The 16,537-nt window shown below is 39.1% G+C and overlaps 1 protein-coding gene across 1 annotated transcript in view; it reads right to left on the bottom strand.

Moving 5' to 3' along the window:
- Positions 1-16,537, bottom strand: part of GPR158 (G protein-coupled receptor 158) — a gene marked incomplete at its 5' end in the record, with an annotated part of 207,124 nt that overhangs the window by 66,183 nt on the left and 124,404 nt on the right. Inside the window, one exon of the mRNA XM_009887157.1 lies at positions 16,288-16,356. Within this exon, the coding sequence (XP_009885459.1) occupies positions 16,288-16,356 (69 nt within the window). The remainder of the gene's footprint in view (positions 1-16,287; positions 16,357-16,537) is intronic.

Here is a 16,537-nt window from a genome sequence, read left to right as displayed (position 1 = left end):
TAACTATAACCAGTACCTGCTGGTTCCCTCCTGTTGCTGCAGCTGTAAAAATAAAGCATTAGAAATACCAGTCTTCCAGGGCAAGATCTCTCATTTGCATTCCTGACACATCTCATTTGCACGGTCCACAAAATGTGTTTATTAACAGATCAACAAAATAGCAGAAGGAGGCTTTCTTCAAATGTTCCACTCCTTTCTGAGCACAGGGGGAGTCCTCCAAACATTTCACTGATTTATCAAAGAAAAGCCCACCCTCTACCAGGAGGGACATATTTAAATGCATTTTGTTGCTACCGCTTGGGGTGTTGGATAAACAACTGTACAATAAAAACAGCATAAAAGCAGAAGGACAAAATATTTAAGAGCAAAATGAACAGTTGTCACCAGAACTAAGAATGAGATGGTAAACAGAAACCAAAATAACCAAACTCCTGGGCGGCAGGAGAAACATCGCAATTTTTTAAAAGAGAAGACAAGCTGGTAAGACAGACAGAAAGAGAGACAGCATGAGATAAAACATCCAAGCAGTGAGACCTCATATCTGAGACTGGCCAAAACAAACTTTTCAAGACCCACATTTAGATGAGGAGCTGGGAGTACTCATAAGGCCATGACCTTCTTTTGCTTGAAGGTTCTTGAACACTTACTATATATATCACAACTATTTATGATTTAAAACAAACCCATTCAGGCAAATGTTGACAGGATTGCTTGTGACATGTCTGAGAAAAATGCATTACTTTAGACAGTCTAAGGAAATGAACCTAGCAGATTCAGTGTATCACACTACAGAATTAAATCTACTTTAAGAAAGACACCCATGGAGGGGAAAAAAATCCACTTCTTTGAACTTGCTTAGGTAACTACAAAATCTCAAGAATGTCTGCCGTGCTCTCTAGACCAACAGAGTACTCAGAGAGCGTTCTCTGTCCTCTATTTCTTTTTCTCTTTCACTCTGGGTGCTTTCAACTTCATTTTTTTCCTGTTCTCTAACCTATTTCTTAATCAGTTAAGACGAAACATTATTTGAAGTTAGATGAAGGTTGCAAACTTTTTTTTTTATTTGTTGAAAATAACAGAAAATAACTTTTCCTGACTTTCCTGTCTTCTCAATAATTCATTTTCTTCATTCTTTGCTTGTTTGTTTCATCTGATCCATATATGGGGCCTTGTCATTAATATAAACAATAGTACACGCTAATTACAGTAGAAAATATTAGTTATCTACTATGAAATAGTAGATATGAAATTAATTTCATGTCTACAAGTTCTTGATCACCTCTGATATCTGCTATACACACTGGAGAGTCAAAACAGAAGCAAGTGCCTTTCACAGCTACGTCATTTGATGGGAAAGGCTTTTGATGTGTTCAGGTTAGCCCAGTTTACAAACACTTGAGGAAAGCCTAACATACTACAGCTTTCCTTTCCAAACGTAGTAAGCACTGCTGGCACCCTAAACAGAGAAGATATCCTGCCTGAGAAAAGAAGTGCTCCTTGGTATTTGTTAACTCCCAGAACCAACAGCAGTAACTACGGCCCATAGAAAGTCATCTCAGCCCCGAGTGAAAACAGATCAAGTTCCTTTTCCTGTAAATCTAGTCTTTGAAATTAAATCATGTCTTTTGGTTCCAGAAAAGCTAACATAAAGAACAGGTAAAAATTAAATTTAATTTTTTTTTAATATTCTTGACTACATCTGAAATTGGCAGATACCTTATTGTTACCAACATTAAGTGTATTAATCTTGCTTAAGACTTACACTGTAGGTATTTAGGGTATGTTCTGATTCAGCCACCTTCCAAAATTCCTGGGTCTTCATAAAATAGAGCATATGATTGTCTATCAGAGCCCTGTGTTGAATTCATGGTTAATACAGATGTTCCTTAAGGTTGTAAAAGACTTGTTAGGACAGCATTTTGCTTTCTCTTCTTGTAGCAACGACTGGTGATTACTTGAACGTAGAGTGCCTGCTACTATGGCAGTAACTTATTTAGATTATGATTTCAAAGATGTAAATATGCCTCGAGGCTTGGAAAGTAGATAGGAGTTTAATAAATATGGATATAAATAGATGACCAAATTACCCAGCACACAGACTTTTACAGATTACTTCTTTACAGATTTCAAGGCAAAGCCATCAATAAAGACAGAAAAAAGGAAAAGCTGACTCCATGGGCCAGGGAGCTCTGCCAGAGTTTCAAAACAACATCTCAATGGTTCAGCTTGCTGGTGATTTCGGATTAGGAGTTTAACAGGGAGTGAGCTGAACATTGAGAACACTTGCTCTATACCCCAATACATGCTATATTTGATAGGTTTAGGCTAGTTAACAAATTAAGCAAGATTAGTAGATTTAATGACATACCATTGGACTATATAAAATTATTTTTTACTCTGGCTAATGTGACACTTTGCACACTTGGATTGTCATGGAAAAAGAGATCTGAAGATTAAATCATAGCTCCGAGGTTTCAAAACAGTGGTTATTTTAAGTATTTCCTATAGAAAATTCCCAAATTTATAAGGAAGATAAAACTCTGAACAAGATACAATACTTGAAGGAAAAGTGGAAAGAACTTCCTTATGCCAAAAAACTTCCTTTACTTTTCTTTCTGAATGTCATTATAGTCTGCGTAAGTACCACCATATGCAATACAAAATATACCTGTTGGATATACATGTCACAGGTTTAAACATTTCTTTCAGTGACCAGAAAAGTTTTGATCATACAGGAAAAGCAATATCAATATGCATTCAATAGGAAAAAAAAGTTAAACGAAGAACTATTAAGATTTCCCTTTATCTAAAAATGTTTCTTCACCAAACTTTGTACACACACCACGAAGTAGAACCAAACCTCTTTGTATTATGCTCTCAGACAGCAAATCCCGCAGCGGCAATGTGCTGCTGGTGGCCAGCCACGGTGGCGGCAGAGGGCACGCCTTCCTGTGAGAAATTCGTAACACAACTTTAGTCCATCACAAAGCACTGAGATTTCAGCACACCCAAGGAACATGCTCTGCCTTCGCAGTGGATCTGCCCATGTGCACCGGCCCGACACATTCAGGATATGTCAGAATTAATGTGTATGTACACCATGACTGTGTTTTGCATTTTCAGGTGGATTTAGCCCTTCAGATTACTTTTAAAACCAATGAATCTGACACTGATGAAATTTTCAGGTATTAAAAAATGACTGCTTAGGCTTACTTTTGTCTGCTTTTTGGCTTACTGCCTTCCTCACTACCCTTGGGTAAATCTCACACCGAACATACAAAGCAAGGACTTTGTATTGTCTGCAATATATAAGAGGAGAAGACATGACAAGTAATCGGTAGTCCTTACTTGCCAAGGGGTCTAAGGCATCTAAAGGACTAGACTAACTTCCAGACTTACGCACTGCTGTTGGTCACAAAAACTTTGCCTAACCTAGCATGCATCTGAACCCCCTCTGCCCAACCACTCCACACAAACCAACCCACCTGACTCATGCCAGTGCCAAACTACGCAACGTCTAACTCCCTTCTGAGCCTTCTTCAGCTGGTAGCATGGAGGGGCCAGTCTTGCTGCCAAGGCCAGACTAGGGGAGTGAGTAACCTCACTCAGGCCGTGGAAAAGCAGTTTTAAATCCCTGATTAGTTTGAGAGAGCTCAAACACCCTTATCTGTAATAGCATGCCAACCGTGAGTGAGGTCGGTGATCTGAAGCCGGCCTGTTCTCAACCCAGGCTAGCAGAGCTGCTCCAGCTTACGAGGAATGCTTGAACACATTCATTGGAACAGGCTCTACCTTAAGAGCTCACGTTACTCTCCTAAAACCAGACAAATCTGAGTTACAAGTTCATGGTTCCGTGACTACTTGGTAGAAGACTGAAATATTCATTTGAGTAAAACTGGGACCTCTTCTTGCTCTTGCCCCTTGACACTGCAAGCATTCCCACTGTTCCCCCTTTTATCTTAAATTCTGCAGACTGAGGCTTTCTAGGGGGGGTGATGGATTTTCTTCTTACTTTTCCCGGCTGCTTTGTTTATCATCTAATGTCTTGTCATGCAAGTTGGGTGCAGCTCCATATAAATTAGTAGAGTAGTTCTGAAATACGGTCCACATGGGACTGGAACCAGGCTTTTTTCTGTTAGTATTTGTATGGCTTAATCTTTTCAAGCCTAAATCAAATATTCTCAGATCATTCTCATAGAGTACCTGTCATCTCTAGCAGTATAAAAACAGCTGCATGCTACCAGACCTTTAAGAAGATGAAAAATTCACCATCAAATGTGTCCTTGCTCAAACCTTTAATAAAATATTTTTAAACACTTTCACTGATATTATTAGTAACAGCCATTTGTAATGTGACTCTTACTCATTGATCAGGACCCTGCTGTGCACGGCACAGCTATGCCAGACGTCCCTGTACCAAAGAGTTCATAATTTAAATATGAGATGAGAAACCACACATCAATACAGAGAAAGCACAAGGAAAGAATAAAAGATTTATCTTCTGCAATTATGTAAGTGGTGGTTTAGGAAAGGAGAAGGAAGCTTGCAAGGAGTAGTGAGAAACAACCGTATGCAAGCAAAGAACAAGCACTGAATGTACAATCTGTGGTTTTACAGATATCTTCTATAACGTGTAATGGTGACAATGAGAGAAAAGTCAGCTCTATATCAAGGTATAAATGTCACTTCTGTGTTGTTTTCATTTCTATACTGTTTGGTTGCTCAACTTTGGATTAATTTTCCTGTTGCTATATTAGACTTTTTGCTGTGTTTTAATTCTCAGGGGCAGTTCTCCATTCTTTTTTCTCACTATCACCCTTTCCTTTTTCTCTTTAGATTGCTTTTACTAACTAAATAATATGCAATTAGGCTTTAGCACCCCAGCTTACTTAAAAGATTGATATCCAAGAATAACGAAAATTGTGGATGATCTAAATAATTTAATACAAGTTTGATAAATGATAAACTGTAAGAGAACTGTACAAAAATGTTATTTTCTTCCATTTGCAACCTTTTGTGTGATGAGAGAAAGTCTAATTTCATCCTCTTCTGCGGGTTTTGTCCATATACATTACCTTGGAATTGCTTAAATTTTTTTTAGCTTTGAAATCCTCCCATCCACTTCCGATAAGTTTTGATTAAATTGACGTACTTCTCTTTGCTCCTTTTATTTGCTGTTGTGGTTTGGGGTGTGCAGAACTTACTGAACTGTATCATGCCACTACAAGAAATCTACTTTGGATTCAGATTTCAAAGAGAGATCAGCACATGGATGCTGATGGATGCTATGAAGCACACAATATTCCTTAATAGCTTCCTCAAAACTTGCATGTATTTGCAGATCCATACTTAGTCCCACAAAGGCAGATGATCTAGAAATCAGTTTGTATAAAACACTATTTGCTGAAAATACTGTTGCTTTTTCTATGTGGTCCTAACACACAGAGTTATATGCAAGAAATCAGAAGGTTTATATCACATAGTAACAAGCTGGGTTTTGCAAAGACTATTTACTTGCTCTAATGAACATCTTCTATTCCGTTCCCAGTACTACTGTCACTTCTAAGAACAGAAATCTCATGTCTCCCTACTTGATGTGGTGTAGATTTAGATGCAGAATGTCTCATTTTCAGAAATCAATCTGGATAGTTTCACGGTGAACTTTTTTACCTGCTGGCCTCTAACTCTTCATTTTTTAACCCTCGTAAACTAAAATTTTGAATATTTCTGCCAGGAGACTCTATTATTATCAATAGTAGAGGAAATACAGCATATCTTATACACTGGTACTGGTTGATGCGTTTGGATAATTTTATATTGCAACTTGTATTTTATGTTGTAAAGTTGTCTCTGCTCTCTTAAGTATTTATATTACTTTTCCCAGTTCCTCTCTACACATAAAAAGCCAATTTCTTATTTACATCAGGTGGCAAGTGGTTTTGGAGTAAAAGCATTGAGTTAAATCCCACTAATCTCTTATGCCAGAGCTTAGAAATTGTAAGTTTAAAAGTGCTACACAAGCACTGAAAACTTTCCACTATCGCTATTATAATTCTGTGAGATTTTTCCAGTGCAAAGATTTCACTAATTATCATATAATTTTGCCTGTAAACTGAAAACCGCTTAACACCACCTAGCTGTTGGTATTAAAAACCATAAAGATATCATTGCCTACATCTTCTTGGTTCTCAATCTCATTTCTGATGGATGAAATCTCCTTTTTTAAGGATCTCTTCCAAAAACATCAGCTTTTCTCTTTCTCCATTGTAATGCATTGAATTTCTCATCTCTCCTAATCATTAACCATTAATCATCCTCCATGGTGTGACACTTAAAATCATAGTATATGGTTAGAAAATACCTAATGCATTCATACATAAAAGAAGAGGGATTGAGAAGAAAAACTGAGTGAGGAAAAAAAAGCATATTTCAGCTCCTCTATTATTCAGAATGAACAGGCTTTGAGACGGAGATTCTGCCTTTCCCTTCTCCTCTGTGTTAACGCAGAGTACTCTGTCAAGTGACATGGAAGTTGATAGGTAAGATACCACGTTTTATCACTCAGCTGTACATATTATACCAGTCTGTGCCTTACCTTTAATATCTCAACCTCATATTCCAAGGCATGGTGAGTTATCATACTGCCTGTTTCAGTCTGACAGCATTGGTTTACAATCGCACTCAATTTCGTATCAGAAACAGCTTGGTGGTATCAGATTATCTCAGTCAAGTCTTCCTTAAGCATGAACTGCCTCCTCTTTCATTTTGCTCTAGATTCTTGTTGATGCAGATCACAACAACACTAAGCTAAAGAAGCAGACAACAGCCGAGTCGAGCAAGTTCAGCCAAGATTTAACGACAAGCTACAGGCCTTTCACTTGACTGCGGTTGTTGTTCCTTGGGTCTCAGGTATGAAAGCATGAATAAATAACGAGAAAAGACATTTGGTAGAAAAATATGAACACGCCCCTAGCTTTCACTGAAAGACACTTGGGTAAGTGAAAAAGAATGACTGAAATTTATCTCCCACCAACATGCAGTCTCTCAGGTGCTAAAATAATTAGCCAAGGTAAATTGTTGACGTCAGGACTATGCCCCACTGAGAATATGCCAAATGTTGACTGCGACTTTTAATATTTTCCTTTCTGGCACAGTTCGATCCTGGCTCATCTATACTATCAAAACCTCTTGCCTTTATTTTCATAGTTTAATAAAAATGTGGTATATAATTTTTCATTATCTTTCCTGTAAAGGTTCTATCACATTTATAGTTTGAACTAATACATGAGAGAGCCTTTTTTCATGTGTTGATCTTTTCATAAACTTAAGTCACTACAGTAAAATTCAAACATACTCTAAAACATCATGCATATCGACTCAGTTCACTTGTCCAGTGGTCAATGTCATCATCTAAACATGTTTGGCTGAGAAAAATATTCCTAACCTTTCTAGCTTACATGCCACTCAGATCCAACAAGAGTTATATATAATAAAGTACATAATAATTCAATAAGACTTTTGTCCTGTTTTGTTACTCTAATTTAGCAGAAACAGGGAATCCAAGTGATGACTTTCACTAATTAGGGGTTTTTTTCTGCTAGGTATTGTTCAGTAATTCCTTGGCTTGCCTTTGGCACTGCTGCGGTCTCCCGCCCAAGTGCTAGCTCAGCCCCTAATGGTTTAGCTTTAGAGAGCAGAGGAAAGATAACGAATTATTATAGCATGGTTCCAGGCGTTAGTAAGGAGCATAGCACGTTTCTCAGGATTTTGGTCTGTTTTTATAATACTGAAGAAGAAAGGGGGGGTGTTTGGACTAATGGCATTTGTCTACTACTTTGAAAAGAAGATGTTAACGTAGGGTCTTCATCTACAAATTCTTATATATGCAAGTGTATTCATGCGAGTTATTTCAGTGGAATTATGAATAAAGAGGAAAGGCCACAAGATCTTGCCTTGCTCCCCTCACCACAAGATTAATTTCACTGAAGGAAGGGCTGACAAGACTGTACCACGTAAGTCCCTGCAAACCAGCAGTGCAAGACAGTCATTTAAAAAAGAAAGGTCAATGAAAACCCAATGTGGCAGTTGGTTCAGGTCACCGACTGCTGTCCTTTTCTCTCCAGCTCTCAAGTCCTGCATGCACACATATACTTGGCTATTCAGTGACCCTAGATTCTGACAAATGTGTCCTTCAAACTCAGTTCTCAAAAAAGCTTTCAGAGTAGCAAAAACAACACTGCCCTCCTACAATCCTCTACTGCACCTTTGGATCTGTGAAAGGAGGAGACCGGGTTTTGTCTTGGTATCACGACTAGTGTCAGAAGTATGAGTGTGGGAGGCAAAGACATGAAAGAATAGTAACGACAGTGCCTGCACCTTCACTGACTTATCTACACCCTGTCATTTATAAGCCCCACTATATGTTCCAACAACACCACATATTTAATCACAAGATTCAAAAACTACAACCATGTGACTTTGTTATGTGCCTGTTCAATGCCTCGTTGAGTAGTCTCTGTCCTTGGAGGTTTTTAAGGCATATCTTAAATCCTTTAGTAAACTTGTCTTATAGCTGGTCTTATAGCTGACCCTGCTTTGAGCAGGACACTGAAATAGAGGCCTCCTGAGGTCGCTTTCAGCCTGAGGTACCCTGTGAACACAGCACATAAACAGACACAGACACAGAGAAGAATGTCCTTACCAAATTCCACTTTTATAATTTCTTAGAATTTATGCCATAGCTCTACTGAGTTTCCAATATCCCAAACATTTGTCATCTACACAGAGATACCAGTAGCAAATCAAGGTCATGAGATATATAGCTGTGGCTAATCACAGTTCTAGATGTGGATAATCATATATACAACAGCTTCTAGTTATCTCCTTGATCGTAGCTAATAGATTTTTAGGACAGCTATGCAGGTTAATGAGAACAGAACCACGAAGAACTAATACACTGTATACCTTGTGCTATTTCAAATACACTTATTCAAAAAGCAGAAATCCTTCAGTGCCTGCTTCCTGTTAACAAAAACAGTGATAAACATTTTTCTTGGTAGGTTCAGGGCAAGGACACGTGTTTCCAGTGCCTATGAGGTTTCTGCACTTCGAAGCACAAGCTTGTAATGCACAGGCTACACCAGCTTAGTTTTGGCTTTTGCATTCAAAGCAAGCTGGCTCTCAAAAAAAGCTATTGGTTTAGTGGTTCCATCTTAACTTCAAAAAGTATGTTTGTCTGACAAGGACATTGACTGAGAGAGACAAACTATTGCATAATCTTCTGCCCAGTTCTGCCCACTTCTCTGTCCAAGCAAGACAATGTACATATAAAACCCTGGCAACGTGGCATTTAATATCTGCCTTTTCCATTGGCTGGACACCTAATCCACTATAATCCAAATAAAATGGAAAAACCCTTTTCTAGAGTACTAGGGAAATCTGTAGTGATTATTATAATTATTATAATAATTATTATAGTTAATTATTATTATTATTAACTGTCTGTAGAGCAGATAGTTACACTGTGTCCTTGGACTTCAGAGATATGAACACTATACTGAAGACAGACATGATCTTCAGCTACTGTGAAACAAGACCAAGAAAATGACAGGTGTTCACTGTAAGAGCTTTAACCACTATTTTATGAGTAAAGAAGACGTAGCTATATGCTGAAAAAGCTAAAACATCCAGGATATCAAAGCAGGCTTGCAGTGCTAAATATGTTAGAAAAAGCAAATCTTTCAGCTGGCCTCAGTGAACGTCAACATATAATGAACAAACAGTCACTGAGCTCTTGTGATGCATCCCTTACAGGCATACTCGAGGAAAAAATGCATAAAAGTATTATGCATTGTTCCATTTTCACATTCATCAATGCCAAACCCAGAGCTTTCCACTGACCTTGCTCTGCTCGTGGCTGTGACTAATGGAGCTACCACAGCCTAACGCTCCCAACACTCATGGCACGCTTCTCTCATGCTAATGTACATACAGATCACTTGAGGGGAAAAAAGCCACATCTAAGCTCCACTACTCCCCTCTTTCTATTCCTTCTCATAACACAACAGGGTAGGTCATTCTCGCTTCAGTGTGAAAAAGGGAGTAACAGAGTCCTAGAAACAGATCCTAACACCTACTACGTGCAACAAGATGTCTGAGCACAAAGGTTATTCCAGGCTTCACTACCGAACTGCTTCATGAGCATTAGTAAGTCAATGCACCGCTACCTGGAGCTTTGCTTCTCTAAACTGATAGCAATATTGCCTCGCTATAATTAGAGGTTTGGAAAAACAAGGGATAGCAGTAAAGACAAATTTGGACAGCAGTAAAGACAATTTTGGATTCTTTAGTCAAAAGAAGAGAAGACTGAAGGGAAAAATCCCAACAGTTTTCAAAAAGATACTCCACAGCCTCCTAAGCTCCTTCATCTTATGGTCTAACTGACCTCACTGTTAGAAAGGTTCCCCCCCACTGTCTAATATAACTTTCACTTGCTGAAATTTAAGCCTAGTCCTTCTTATCTACTATATCAAGAATACGGAGAAGAAATTATTCCCTTCCTCTTTGCATCATGGTACTCACAGAATCACAGAATTTTCAGAGTTGGAAGGGACCTCTAGAGATCATCTAGTCCAACTCCCCTGCTAAAGCAGGATTGCCTAAAGCACATTACTCAGGACTGCATCCAGGTGGGTTTTGAATATCTCCAGAGAAGGAGACTCCACAACCTCCCTGGGCAGCCTGTTCCAGTGCTCTGTCACCCTAACTGTAAAGAAGTTTTTCCATTTATTGGAACGGAACTTCCTATGTTCCAACTTGCACCCATTGCCCCTTGTCCTGTCACTGGTTTCCTCGTAAGGGAGATGCTCCAATCCCTCAATCATCTTGGTTGCCCTTCGCTGGACTCTCTCCAGCAGTTCCCTGTCCCTCTTGAACTGGGGAGCCCAAAACTGGACACAGTATTCCAGTTGTTGCCTCACCAGTGCCGAGTAGAGGGGGAGAATGACCTCCCTCGACCTACTAGACACACTCTTCCCTATGCAGCCCAGGATTCCATTGGCCTTTTTGGCAGCAAGGGCACACTGCTGGCTCATTGACAATTTACTATCTACCAGGACCCCAAAATCCTTCTCCTTAGAGCTAGTTCCCAGCAGGTCCACCCCTAACCTATACTGCTGCCTAGCATTCTTCCTCCCCAGGTGCAGGACCCTGCACTTGCTTATGTTGAACCTCATTAGGTTCCTATCTGCCCAGCTCTCCAGCCTGTCCAGGTCCCGCTGGACGGCAGCGCGGCCCTCTGGAGAGTCAGCCACCCCTCCCAGTTTGGTATCATCAGAAAACTTGCTGAGGATACACTCTGTCCCCTCATCCAGGTCATTAATGAATATATTAAACAAAACTGGACCAAGTATGGACCCCTGGGGGACACCACTGGTTACAGGCCTCCAGCTAGACTTCATGACACTGATCACAACCCTCTGAGTCCTGTCACACAGCCAGGACTCACTAACTTTTATCACTGGCCGTAGAAATTATATCATAGTATCACATGGATTTAGGAGTGCATTTTATAGTTTCAGTTAAAAATAGACTAGCAGTATGGAAAATGTTTTATATACCAGCTAACCCACAGTTGCCTAGGGTGGAATTCATCACCATTTGAGGGAAGTATCCCAGGCTCCCTTTACAGTCAATGAAGCTTTGGCCATGATCTACCTCATCTTCAAGTTGAAGTCTAAAACGAATCATAAAAGTCCCAGTTTCTCTTCACTAGCTATTTGGTGAGCATAGGATGACTGTTTCAGGTATGGATACCTATATAAGAAACACAGAGTCATGGAGTAATTTCATTTGCAAGGGAGCTCCAGAGGTCGTCTAGTCCAGCCCCCTGCTCAAAGCAGGTGTAATCAGGTCAGATTGCTCAGAGTTGGGGCCGGTCAAGTCCTGATACCTCCAAGGACAGACATTCCACAACCTCTCTGGGAAAGCTGTTCCAGTATTTGCCACCCTCATGGTAAAAAATGTTTCCTGGTATCTAACCAGAATTCCCTATTTTCCAACTTGTGTCCACTACAGATGTCTAAAATCACCTGAGATTTGACCCCTAATGCAATTAACAAGCTACTCTATTACAACATTGGGTTTGTGCCTGCTTTATTTGAAGGTCTTTGCAATATTCACAGAGTTTTCAAACCTGTGTTAATGCAAGATGTGTTCCAAGCATTAGCAAGGCAGGGAGTCAGGAAAGGTCTAAAAGCTCCACCACAGTCAGTATTTCTGGAAAAGGGGATGTAATGAGAATTCTCCTCTCAGGTGCCAAGTATAGAAGTCAAGAGACTCCTCCATAAGACAATCAGGTTTTGGTCCTCTCTTCAAAAACTAAGAATAAAAAAATATAAGCAAAATCAATTGGAAAGACCAGTGTTCATTTGGAGGAGGTCCATCAATAACTGGAAAGACTAAGTATAGGGAAATCAGAGATGTTACTGTGAGAATTAGAGAAAATATAAGAAATGAGAGCTTCAGAAATGAGAGCTGCCCAGCAACTGCTGGGTAAAATCTGTGCATTTGTAAGAGACAAAGCTCGTCTGCCTGCTTATAATTCAGGAAAGATCAGTGTGTTGCTATCAATATAGCAGAATTTGAATAATAAATTTTGGTGGAGACCATCATTTGCACTTCCTGTTTGGTTAGAAGGCCACTGTAACAGCTGTTTTTCCCACCAAAAGCAGCTGGCTGCTGATATTATTTTTCAATTAATGATGCTACACTATGAATAGATTACTGGATGTAGACACAAAAACAATGACAATTAGTGAAAGAAATAAAGCAATGCAACAAAGTAGGTTTTGGTTTCCACTTAATTGGAAGGCAGGGAAAGTCTGAGATGCAATAAAACCCTTCTGGACACAGACACATTTGTATGCTGAAGGCTCTCAAACCAATCCAAGACAGACTGGGTGAATGGATCTAGAAAAAGACAGAATTTGGAAAGAGTAGAGGAGCGGAGAGTAAAGACACAAAAGACTTAAAGAAGCGTTGAGAAGAATCTAAGAGGATTTTGATTTTTAAATAAGAATGTAATTTTGCACTGAATCCTTAAACGAACAGAGATTTGAGTTATTTAGAACTGAAATGCTGTCATTTTATCTCTTTACATTGTACATGCATTAAGGCAAGCTGTGTAATTCTGCACTTAGTCGAATGTTAAAGTAAAGCTTTTTGGTTTTACCTTCCAAATCACAATAGAAGAAGAGATGATACAAAAAGGAAAACAGCCTTATGTTAAAGGAAAACACCTTACTGCAGTGACACTTGTCTGGCCCAAACTGGTGAACTCCATTGCGTATTTTAACTTGGATTTTATGCTAGCTCTGCAAAATGTAGCTTAATTCAGGTGTGTAGAAGGTGAGATCTATATTAATTAGTCTTAAAGCTCTAATGTACTCACCTATCATAAAACGAGGATCAAATCAAATAGTTGAAAAAACTCTACCTCTGTGCATGTTACTAAGTCTTGAGTTACAGAATATTCCCGATTCTTCTCAGAAAGAAATAAAAACACCAAATAACAGGAAGTAGATAAACAATGGATACGAACCAGGAAAAAGAAGATCTGCTTTGTATATATGTGACTTACAACCAATATGATGATTGATAATCTACGCTCTACACCTTGCTATAAATGAACATGTATATGAATGTCAGATGGTGCAAATGAGACTCTTCCATTTAGAGCTCAGGTTTTCTTTCTTTCTTACTCCATCCTGCTCTGCTTTATGCTCCTTTTCCAGATAAGAAGCAGGTCAGCGCATTTAGATACTGTCCATGTACAGCAAAACGTCAAGAGTTCACAGTCCAAGGACTCACACCCCATAATTCATACCATGCAGAAACACAGGCTTTTCTTTCTCAAGCATTACATAGCAGACCTCTCTGGCTGTGCTTTACAGCCTTCACACATTTATTGTTCCACTGTCTTGCCCTGCATCAGAAATCGATGAAATCTTCCTTGCAGTGAACTGAGAGACAGCGATACTGAAATCCTGATACTTCTGTATCAGTCCCAATCTTCGTCTTTTACAAAACCATATTCTTGTGGTTGGTAAAATCAGGATTAATTTCTCTGTCTGAACATTAATACGACTTCCCACTATCACACTCTCTACATCACTCCCCTAAGACCTTGAAAATAGAAATGATAAAATTTCTCTCTTTTTTGTTTCAGCCTGTAGGAATAATAGCCTGAGCAGTAATTACCTGTGTAAGAAAGAAAGAGAGCCCCAGCAAAGAGTGTGGGAGCATAACTGCTATAAGAGAGAAGTCAGGTCATACACTTTGCATATTAGTTTCTAACAGAATGTGTTCTCAGTGGGCAGTTTTATATAGTATGAGAATGAAATGTGCAGAGAAGGACAAGCTCTAGTCAAGTATCTACATCCCAAGTGGGAGACAGGCTAATCAGGAATTTTCAGCAAGAGTTTTTTCCTCAGAATACGCCAAATTGTCATTTTGTACTTGCTGTACATTTAACACAGTTAATGTCCGTGAAAACAAAAAGGGGAAATGTTTAAACATCAGTAAAAAGCTGAGGGGATGCTTCAGTTATCAGACCGCTCCCTCCCAGCTCCATTTCCTTTCCTCGCTTCTCCCTCTGCCTTTAAAGGCTGTGGAGGGCCATCTCTTCCAGCTAACACGATGGCTCTTCTTCAAGTCAACTGCTGAGAGAGAAGTCTTTTTCCACCACCAGTATCTCAGTATCCCTGACGCTGAGCACCTGAAGACAGCCAACCACCAAAGGACATTTGTCCTTCGTGAAATACAGTTAGAGGATCATGACAAGAACTGGGAAAGAAATGTAAGAATCAGTGACAGGTGAGCAGACTGCAGACACAGCAAGAGCTACAATGAGGCTTCTGGCATGCTTTGGATTTGAGGTTGTACAAACACTGACTGGTTCTTATGGAGCCTCCACCTGGGAAAGCCACTACATGGCTCTGGGGTTCTCTGGGAAAGCAAAGAGGAGACAGCTGTGGAAAGGAAACAACCCTCGGCATTATGCTTTATGCTATGAATTTCTGTAAATGCTTCACCGCATTTCTACACCAGGTGAGGAAGCAGTGCATGGGCTTTCCGTTCTGCTCACTGGAAAAGAATATGAAAGGAGCTCTGGAAATCCCGGAGAGAGGTATTGCAAGTTGTAAAAAGCATTTGTACAATATGGAAAAAAAACAAAACTTCTTTCTTCCTGATATCCGCAAAGTGAAAGATGAAAAAACGCACAAAACCATCCTAGAAATGCATACACTTTTTCTTTAGAACTTGAAAAGCCCACATGATTCAAAAAATAATTTATAAAAATTCCACTGGGATTTATGTTTATTATAGTATTCTGCACACCTCATTCTACTACAGTTTATTTGCTACTTGTTCTGCAACTACTAAGGAGTTTTGTTTTCCAGCTAGTCTGTCAGTAACTACACAGAATCATAGAACTGTCTACATGATGGTCTTTAAAGGCACAGAAGATTCTGACTATTGAGTAAAACAGAATGTAACCAGATTTTAAAATAATCTGCAACTCCATCTTTGTTTCTGTCTCCTGATCTGCACACTTTCTGTCAACTTCATTCAATTTACACTTTGATGTCTTATCTAGTAATTATATTGGCTTTATGTGTTAATTAAAAAGCTCAGGTTTTCTGGGATTTTTGAAAAGAGAAAGGGTATATACTTCCATGAGTTTTGTGATATATTCCTCATGCAACTGCGAAATTACTTTTTTTCCCCCCACTTATAGCATAGGGATAATATCATCTCATTTTCCCAAATACATGGTATTGCAGATGTCACGTAGCTTCTGAAACATCAAAATATATGCCAGTAGTACACTGAAATAAATACTCTCCTTTAGACTACACTCCAGAGAAATACTTGGTATAATCAGTGTCTTCCTTTTACGCACCTTGCGTATTTTTCCCAACGCATAGTTTAGAGAGGTATCGTCTATCAAAGCAAAAACTCAGCTTAACCCAGAACATCTGAAAACCTCCAAGCAAAAAAACACTGGAAAGTTCCCTAAGCTGAAAATGAAGAATTATTACAAATACAGTAAAACACTCAAGTGTTCTTGAGAATATTTATAGAACACAGCACATTTTATAGTCACATTAAACTAATCATGGCATAAAGAGTTTTGGCATTTATATTTTCACCAAGGTGATTCATACAATGTTTTAAAATGTTGGCAAGGATATAATTTTTCAAAAAAGTTGTAGCTTGACTTACCGGGAAGTACAGAAGAAGTGATCCAAAAAGAATAGTTTCCAACAGCACCAGCCCTGAAGCCCTGATACTCTAGAAGACAAAAAAACAATACAAAATATTGGAAAATTCCCTCTGTGTGCCATTTAGATGCTGGGTTCACTTTTGTCAGTGTAACACTTCCACAGTAACGCTTATTAAAGCACAGTATTAAGCTGCCTGTCATACTGGCATTCCTCATGTTCTTTAATTCACAGACCCATTACAATAGTTG

The sequence above is a fragment of the Charadrius vociferus genome, unplaced genomic scaffold (assembly GCF_000708025.1).
Source record: "Charadrius vociferus isolate BGI_N301 unplaced genomic scaffold, ASM70802v2 scaffold126, whole genome shotgun sequence".
NCBI classification, from domain to species: domain Eukaryota; kingdom Metazoa; phylum Chordata; class Aves; order Charadriiformes; family Charadriidae; genus Charadrius; species Charadrius vociferus.
This window is presented reverse-complemented; position numbering and strand designations above follow the sequence as displayed.